Raw genomic sequence first — 9631 nt, 5'->3', positions numbered from 1 at the left:
GGAGGATCCTGGTTCAGCAAAGCTGAGATTTACATTATCTTTATGAGAGCTTCCCAATCTGGAAATTGGCTTGGACAGCAAGAATACTGCTTAATTCTGCTGGATTTAGCATTATGCTTAATATAATTTAAGATTCTATCAGTTAAATGATTTCTGCATCATCCTAGTAGGCTTTGTGAAGACACACCTTTGGACACAAGTAACACTAAACATAATTGGGCAATTATAGACTACTCATGAAAATATCAACATAGCTTTTAAAAAACAATATAAGTAGATGTAAAGTCGACATAGAGTTATACAGAAAACTTCCTTAAGGGAGTGAGAGAAAAATCCCAATAGTATCTAAAATTAGAAAAACTTTTAAATCTCAAAATACACATATTTGAGATAATGAGATCATCTGCACTGCCACTGACTGAATGTTTGTGTCCATATCTCCCCACCAAATTCTTATGTTGAAATCCAATCCTCAGTTTGTTGGTATTTGTAAGTGGGGCCATTGGGAAGTGATAAGGTCAAGGGGGCAGATGTCTCATGAATGGGATTAATGTCCTTATAACAGATCTCAGATAACTCCCCTGTCCCTTCTGCCATGTGATGACAGAGCAAGAAGATGGTAGTCTATGAAACATGAAGCAGGCCCTTACTGGACATCAAATCTACTGGCACCTTGGTTTTAGACTTCCCAGCCTCCAGAAGTGTGAGAAGTTAATTTCTGTTATAAGTCATCTAGTCTATGGTTATTTGGTTACAGCAGCCTGAATGAACTAAGACATACACCAAGCACTACAGTTCAGTTAAAAATGAAGGCTCAAAAAAAAAATATAAATAAATAAATAAATAAATAAAAAGGAGGTTCCCCCCAAAAAGGTTCAAATACAGTGTGGTTAAAATGGTGAAGTCATTTTTATTTCAGTACTTGACAAAATACCCCATAAAATTCAAAACTTCTACCATTATACAAAAATAGGTCTCTACAAGTGATAGTATCTGTCTTCATCACCAGTAGCAAATATATTAGGGCAGAAACATGTAATTCAGTAGCCTTATAAGAAAAGTGCAGGACACCTCAAGCTACACATTCAGCAGTATCATAATGCGCAAAAGTTTAATCTTTTCACCCATCCGATAAATACACAAGGTTTATAATTTAATCATTTAAATTAGCATTCCACAAATATACATGTAATTTAATGATTATTGTGCATGAATACATACACAATGCTAATATGTACAAATTCCAGTTTGTTTTCATGTGCTGGCAAGGGATCTGTATACAATCATAAGCTGTGTTCTTATTGGTCCCGCTGAATATCCACAATACAAAAGCACAAAAGAGTGACTGATTTACAAAAGGCAATCTGTTTAAAATCACTTTGATTCATGTTTCAAAGGATTATCTTCTCATGCCAGCATGAAACTGGGTTGAACCTATGAGAGAGAAAGAAGATACATTAATGATTTTAAATCAAATTTCTACCTAAGCCAGACCACTTAGTACAGGCACACCTTGGAGACACTGAAGGTTGGGTCCCAGACCACCGCAATCAAATGAATATTGCAATACAGAGTCAAATAATTTTTTTTGTTTTCCCAGGTAAAAAAAAAAATTATGTTTACACTCTAAAAGTGCACAGTTGCATTATATCTAAAAATACAATGTACATACCTTTAATACTTTATTATTAAAAAGTGCTAATCATCATCTGAGCTTATAATCTTTTTGCTGGTGGAAGGTCTTGATGTTGAAGGCTGCTGACTGATCATGGTGGTGGTTGCTGAAGGGTGGGGTGGCTGTGGCAATAACTTCAAATAAAATGAAAATGAAATCATCGCTTCTCGGCCTTTTGGCTAAGATCAAGTGTAAAATGAAAATGAAATCTGCTGCTTCGATTGGCTCCACTGATTGGCTCTTCCTTTCATGCACAATTTCTCCGTATTGACAGCATTTACTCAGTGTAGAACTTTTATTTTTAGTGTAGAACTTTCAAAACTGGAATCAATCCTCAAACTCTGCCGCTTTATCAACTAAGTTTATGTAATAGTATAAATCCTTTGTTAGCACTTCAACAATCTTCACATTATCCTCACTAGGAACAGATTTCATCTCAAGAGACCACTTGTTTTTGCTCATCCATAAGTAACCCCGCAAACATTAAAAAGTTTCATTATGAGATTGTAGCAGTTCAGTTCCATCTCCAGACTTCACTTTTAGTTCTCCTGCTACTTCCACCACATCTGCAGTTACTACTTCCTCCAGTCTTCAACATCTTAAAGTCATGCATGAGGGTTGAAATCAATGTCTTCCAAACTCCTGTTCATGTTGATATTTTGACCTCTCCCCATGAATCATAAATGTTCTTACTGGCATCCAGAAAAGTGAATCCTTTCCAGAAGGTTTTTGGTTTACTTTGCCCAGATCTGTCAGCTGAATCACCAACTATGGTAGCTAGAACCTTACAAAATGTATTTCATAAATACTAAGACTTGAAAATTAAAATTACTCCTTGATCCATGGGCTACAGAATGGATATTGTAGGCAGGTATGTAAATGCTAACCCCGCTGTATATTAGACCTCTTGGGTGAGTATTGTCAATGAGTAGTAATACTTTGAAAGGCATCTTTTTTTCCTGAACAGTAGATCTCAACAATGGGTTTAAAATATTCAGTATACCACGTAAATAGCTGGGGTGTTCTATCCTGATGGGACACAGGCAGAGTAGATTTAGCATAATTCTTATGGGCCCCAGCATTTTTTTGAACTTAGTCACTAGCTGCCATCAGTCCCTAACTAAAGTAATCCCGTCCTTTGAAGCTAGACATGGGACTCTTCATCTCCAGCTATGAAAGCCCTAGATGGCATCTTCTTCCAAAAGGCTATTCCATCCACATTAAGCATCTGTTATTCAGTGTAGCCAACTTCAGGAATGATCTTGGCTAGATCTTCTGGATTACTTGGGAGCTTCTCCATCAGCACTTGTCACTTCACCAGGCATTTTTATGCCACGAAGACTTCTTTCCTTAAAATGCATCAACCAAACTCTGCTAGCTTCAAATTTTTCATCTGTAGCTTCCTCACCTCTTTCAGCCTTTACAGAATCAAGGAGAGTTAGGGCCTTTCTCTGGATTAGGCTTTGGCATAAGGGAATCCTGTAGCTGGTTTGCTTTCTTATCATTTGTGTTCACTGGTGTAGCACTTTTATTTTAGCTATTTTTAAAGATTTTATTTATTTGACAGAGAGAGGGAGGGAGCACAAGCAGGGGGAACAGCACAGGGAGGGGGAGAAGCAGGGAGCCTGATGTGGGACTTGATCCCAGGACCCTGGGATTATGACCTGAGTTGAAGGCAGATGCTTAATTGACTGACCCACCCAGGTGCCTTGGTGTAGCACTTTTAATTTCCTTCAAGAACTTATCTTTTGCATTTATAGTTTGGCTCTTTGGTGCAAGAGGCCTACCTTTTGGCCTATCTTGGCTTTTGACTTGCATTCCTCACTGAACTTAATCATATCTAACTCTTGATTTTGAGTGAGATGTGTGATTCTTCCTTTCAGTAAAGTACTAAGAAGCCATGGTACGGTTATTGACTGGCCTAATTTCAGTGTTGCTGTGTCTCAGGGTATAGGGTGGCTCAAGGAGAGGAAAGGAGACAGAGGAGTCTGCTGGTGGAGCAGTCAGAACACATACATTAATCAATTGAGTTTGTTGTCTTATATGGGAACTGTTCACGGTGCCTCCTGAACAATTACAACAGTAACGTCAAAAATCACTGACCACAGGTCTAATGAAAAAGTCTGTGAGAGCTACCAAATGTGACAGAGATAGAAAGTGAGAAAATGTTGGAAAATGGCACCAAGAGACTTCTTCATACACAGGGCTGCTACAAACCTTCAATACGTAAAAAATGCAATAAAATTGCAATAAAGCAAAGCACAATAAAACGAGGTATGCCTGTAGTGATTTCAAATGAGACTGCTACCTATATATCAAACTAAGTAGTTCATGAAGGGTGAAGATTACTATTATTCTCCATTAAAAAAATATCTTAATGAGCCTGGGTGACTCATTAAAATAAAAAGAGTTGGCTAGGCATGCAACTCTTGATCTCAGCTGAGGTCTTGATCTCAGGGTCATGAGTTTGAGCCCCATGTTGGGCTCTGTGCTGAGCCGCAGAGCCTATTTAAAAAATAAATAAATAAACAAACAAACAAATAAATAAATGCTTTTTATTTTTCTAAAAAAAGTCTTATTCATACTTGAATGGATTTCTATTTCTTAGCTTTATTTATTTGAAAAGGATAGATCACATGCGCACGAGTTGAGAGACGGGCAAAGGGAGTGAATCTTCAAGGAGACACCTTGCTAAGAGCAGAGCCCAGTGCAGGGCTCGATCTTATGACCCATGAGATCATGACCTGAGCTGAAACCAAGAGTTGAGAAGCTCAACTGACCATCCCTCCCTTGCACCCCTGAATAATTTTTAAAAGAGATGTTGAATATATACATAGAAGTCACTATGGCTTGATCTGTAACAAGGGCAGACTAATGTTAAGATGCTCTTCAAAGTTCCCACCAGGTTGAATGTTCTATACGCTCTACCTCCTGCCTCTTGAAAAATCTTTCAGTCTTTAAAATCTGAGTCTTCACTGAACTCTACTTCTGAAACTAGTAATTTATGTTAATTGAATTTAAATTAAAATAAATAAAAATAAATGAAATCTGAGTCTTGTGAAATCTAGATGCTCAAAACAAAATAAAAACCAAACAATACCGAAGTCCAGCTATGATGGTAACAGTTTTCTATGACTACATGTTGCTTGAGTTAGATGATTTCTTGTATGAGGAGACAAACTACTGAAAATAAATCGCTACTAGCCCTGTCTAGTTTGTGGGGACAGAACGAAAAAAAGGGTTGGTCTTAAAAGTAAAAACAAAATATTGATTTAAACTTAATTTAAAGCACATTAAATTAAAATTCAAACCTCTGAATCAGGAGTGAACTGAAGGGAGACAAGGAAACGAGATTTTCCCACGATGAACAGGGAATCCATATGTCTATTAAGTATGAATTTCTGTGTGTTTCTGAACAGAGGAAAAAAGGTCATTCTTATAAAGTCTTTTGAATGGAACAGGTTTTGTGGATCATGCAGATGAGCATGGGGTCCTAGTAAAGATAATGGCTGCATTAAATGCTTAAGATCACTTCCTTCCTTCTCTCATCTCCCCACCCCTAATTTGCATGCCTCAGCACATATTATAGTTGACCCTTGGCCACTGTGGGGGTTAAGGATGCTGAACCCTTACACAGTCAAAAATCCATGTGTAACGTTATTCTCTCAAAACTCAACTACTAATAGCCTATTCCTGACTAAGAAAAGCCTTATAGGTAAGATAGAGTCAATTAACACGTATTTCTATATTATATGTTATATTCTAAAAATAAAGTAAGCTAGAGAAAAGAAAAATTTTAAGAAAGTCCTAACAGAAAATACATTTATAGTACTGTATTGTATTCGGTGAATACATATCTGTATCTAAGTGGCCCTGTGCAGTTCAAACCTGTTGTTCAGAAGTCAGCTATACTTGCGAACAGGTTCTCCAGCAGACTCTGTAAGAGTCTCAGGCAGACTCCGTAAGCCTCACAGGACTGTGTACACTGGTGCCTACTGTGCATTTCGTCTAATCAATTTGAGTAGGGAATCTTTTTTGTGGGAGTGAAATCTGGGTGATAAATTATGTCTTGAGTTAAATTCCCAAGTCTAACGTGGTAACTCACAAACTAAACTCTAAGATTTGATTATCTAATGAGGAAGGTCAAGGAGTTTCAGAAAGAGAACAGAGAGCTCTGGGTCCATCCAGCACTACGGGGCTGCCAATAGTAATACATGGTGAAGCTGGGAGTACCTGAATGCACAGTTCCAAGTCGTCTCTGCAGTGCCTCTAGCCGAGTGATATAATCTGTCAGGGCTCTGTCAGGGTCATAATTCTGAAGCTGAGAACATGCTAAGGAACCAGGATTTAAATCAGCTGGAGGGCCTGGGTACCTATGAGATTAAAAATATGAACATGAATCCAAATCATCCACAAAGCAAGTAACCTAACAACCTGCCTTCACTCTGCCCTCAAAAGGTAAATCTTTAACTTGAGTTATGAACATAATAACTGATAATTGGCAAGAACAGCCAGAATTCACATTTGAACATTTCTTTACAGGTCTCTACTATTGGTCCATAGGTAGCAAATATCTGGCTTTGCAGATAAGTAGTTCTTGGTTTGACTATGAACTTCAGTTTTCTTATATGCAAGGCTGAATGTAGATTAGAGATTCTGAATGTATAGAACCCAGGATCAGAGAAGGTTCTCAGTAAATAATAATTACTTATTATTATAATAATTATAGTAAATTATTAATTATGTAACATATATGTCTAATATAAATATCATTATCAATGCCATCCCTATAACATTTTCCAGTGATCTTATTAAGAATCAGATACTTACTACTTTTACATTACTAGGGTTAAAAACTGAAACTAGAGGGCAGAAACTGCAACTCTGCAGTATTTCTAGTACATAGCCATGCTAAAAATAAACATACATAATCTGTTAGTTCTTGTCTGTTTATAACACCTGATGTGTTCTGCCAGCTTCATAACCATGTTTCTTAAATCATTCTTTTCTTCACTCAGTGGCTGACATGTCTGGTCAGCTTAGCATTTTGCCTCAGTAGTAGTCTTTCAGTCAATTTGTCTCAAGTACTCGGGGACACTAAGCCAGGCTTAATCTGTATCCCGCAAATGTCTGAGCTTGTGATGTGTATGGGAAAAAACTTCTAATAAACTCAAAGCAGCTTCTAAGTCATCATAAAAGCAGCCAGTACAGTGCTTGTTGCAGAAGTCTTCAATAAACACCATGTATGTACAAATACAGCTTGTCATGTAGGCTTTAGAGTTTCCTTTCATAATCCCCAGAGATTGTCAATTTTAGTTAATGCTTTTCCCAATGTTCAACCACAGAACATACTAAAATAACACTTGGTTGGTTCAGTTTCCTTTTTTTTTTATTTTTAAGATTTTATTTATTTATTTGACAGAGAGAGATCACAAGTAGGTGAGAGGCAGGCAGAGAGAGGGGGAAGCAGGCTCCCCGCTGAGCAGAGAGCCCGATGCGGGACTCGATCCCAGGACCCCGGGATCATGACCTGAGCCCAAGGCAGCGGCTTAACCCACTGAGCCACCCAGGAGCCCCTCCTTTTTTTTTTTTTAGAAATTATTTATCATCATTATTATTATGTTCACTTAAGGCACTCCATAGTAATCATTAGTTTTTGAAGTAGTATTCCATGATTCATTAGTTGTATATAATACCCAGTGTTGATTTCCTATACTCTTGGAAACCAGGTATATATCCAAAAACTGTTTTTGCTTCTCAGTCTTAGATTATATACATCATATGCAACTAAACATACACCTAGTTATTTAGACACAAAGGAGTCAAAACCCTAATACTGTCCTCTTTTGTCTGTTAAGTATTAGCACATGTAACAACTCTTAGGCATGTTTATCAAATTCTTACCTATTTTGAAAAGGTACAGGAGACCTAGAATAGTCCAGCTCTGATCTTGAGCGATACGTAGTGTGTCTCGGTTCTCCATATAGCTCCAGGCCGCCAGAAGAATGATAAAATGGGTCTGTCTTTTCAGCACCTAAAGTAATCCAAAATGTACCATATTGTAAAAGAAAAAATATCAAGCCCTTGAAAAATTTCTACAAAACAGAGAAGGGCTCAGAAGACTACTATACTGCACTATATAATACTATCTCCTACTTATAGTCATCTTCTTCAATTATTCTTCCTAAAAAAGAAAAAAAACAGTTTAACTATGATTTTGTTTTCCTTTGAATTTAAGTATTTCTGATAATCTGGAACTATACCTCAAAGAAAATACATTACTTAATTGGAATATTTTCTTTTTAAAAGACCTCTTCTTAGTTATAATCAGAGGTGAGGAGAGGGGTGTCTGAGTATGTGTGGTTTGGGGAAAAAGATGATGTGGATAAAAAATATAACCTCAAACTACTCTACCGACTTTTACTAGAAAAAACTTGAAATCAAGATTTGCTAACTTACAACACAGAAATCATTATGGTACAAATTTCAGCTGTTTCTGTGTAAGAATGCGTATTTCAAGGCACTTTGCTTAAGGTACCAAATATATTTCCTCTTTCTCTGCTTAGTTACTGGTAGAATGTGTAAAGGTGGTTTAATACCAATACACAGCTGCATTAATATAGTTATGCTGTGTGTCTGAAACTGTGTATACTTCCAGCTTCTGAGTTCATCTGTATGCATAAAATATTGAAGTTCTAATGTTTGTTTCCACTTCGAGTGTAGAGAGAAGGAATTTTAACTGTCACCATTATATACAACCTATTTGTAAACTCAGAAACCTGAATACTGCTAAATTGCAAAACTTGAAACCATAACTACCATATGATTAACAACATTCCTATCTGGAATCAGAGTCTTAAATGCAGTTGTTAACAGGACTGGGCTCTAGAGCCAGACTGCCAGGGTTCAATGCTGGCTCTGCCACTTCCTACCAGGTAATCTGAGATAAACAACAAATGCTTTTCATGCCTCAGTTTTTCTTCTATGAAGTGAGAATAATAGTAACCACACTTGCATCATAGAATTGGAAGAATACATGAGAATACATGGACAAAGCAGGACCTAGTGTAAGTGGCCTATAAAAATCAACTCTCATTACTCTTGAAAACAGTAAGGCCCCTGGCTCTGTTGGTTACAGGGTCTGGTCTTTGGATAACAGGTACCAGAACACATTATTTGGAAGGTATTACACATATAGTAATATTAAGAGAATCATAAATGCAAGAAATCCTATTTTGACATCACCTGGATTCAGTCCAAAGCCGTCTCTGTTAATATTGATGGAACCAGAACTTGTGACTCGTTGCCACCGTCGAACCAAAAATTTCATTCTAAAAAAGATGCCAAGAAAAAGTTTCACAGCACATCTATAATGGAAAGTGTATAAATATACATTTCCCACAAAAATAAAGTCACACATTTGAATATGAACACAGAACAAATTTCAACAGTCACGTGACTGCCTAATCTAAAATTATACAGAAGGGGTGCCTGGGGGCTCAGTGGGTTGAAGCCTCTGCCTTCAGCTCAGGTCATGATCCCAGGGTCCTGGGGTTGAGCCCCACATCGGGCTCTCTGTTTGGCAGGGAACCTGCTTCCTCCTCTCTCTGCCTACTTGTGATCTTTGTCAAATAAATAAATGAAATCTTTTTAAAAAAAAATTATGCAGGAGTGCCTGGGTGGCTCAGTTGTTAAGTGTCTGCTTTTGGCTCAGGTCATGATCCCAGGGTCCTGGGATCAAGCCCCACATCAGGCTCCCTGCTCAGCGGAAAGCCTGCTTCTCCCTCTTCCACTCACCCTGCTTGTGTTTCCTCTCTCGCTGTGTCTCTCTCTGACAAATAAATAAAATCTTTAAGAAGATAAAATAAAATAACACAAATGTCTCCTGGTTTGTGGCAAAATAAACTAGAGCAAAACAGACTGGCTTCCCAAGAGGCACCAGAATCTTACCTGTTG

The 9631-nt window shown here is 37.6% G+C and overlaps 1 protein-coding gene across 9 annotated transcripts in view; it reads right to left on the bottom strand.

Annotated features, from left to right (window-relative positions):
- The window catches only part of AKAP9 (A-kinase anchoring protein 9), a 186765-nt gene that overhangs the window by 29826 nt on the left and 147308 nt on the right, over nt 1-9631 (bottom strand). For 3 of the 9 annotated variants that reach the window (XM_044245998.1, XM_044246001.1, XM_044246003.1), the window contains 4 exons: nt 8921-9006; nt 7580-7709; nt 5909-6048; nt 891-1434 (listed from right to left, as the gene is read on the bottom strand). In XM_044245998.1, coding sequence (XP_044101933.1) covers nt 1400-1434; nt 5909-6048; nt 7580-7709; nt 8921-9006 — 391 coding nt within the window. In that variant the 3' untranslated portion in view covers nt 891-1399. Of the gene's footprint in view, nt 1-890; nt 1435-5517; nt 6049-7579; nt 7710-8920; nt 9007-9631 lie in introns of those variants that run through there. The other 6 variants (XM_044245996.1, XM_044245994.1, XM_044245999.1 and 3 more) reach the window with 3 other exon arrangements.

Source organism: Neovison vison, chromosome 4 (genome assembly GCF_020171115.1).
Source record: "Neovison vison isolate M4711 chromosome 4, ASM_NN_V1, whole genome shotgun sequence".
NCBI lineage: Eukaryota > Metazoa > Chordata > Mammalia > Carnivora > Mustelidae > Neogale > Neogale vison.
The sequence above is the reverse complement of the archived record's forward strand: the minus strand, read 5'-3'. Positions and strand labels throughout refer to the sequence as shown.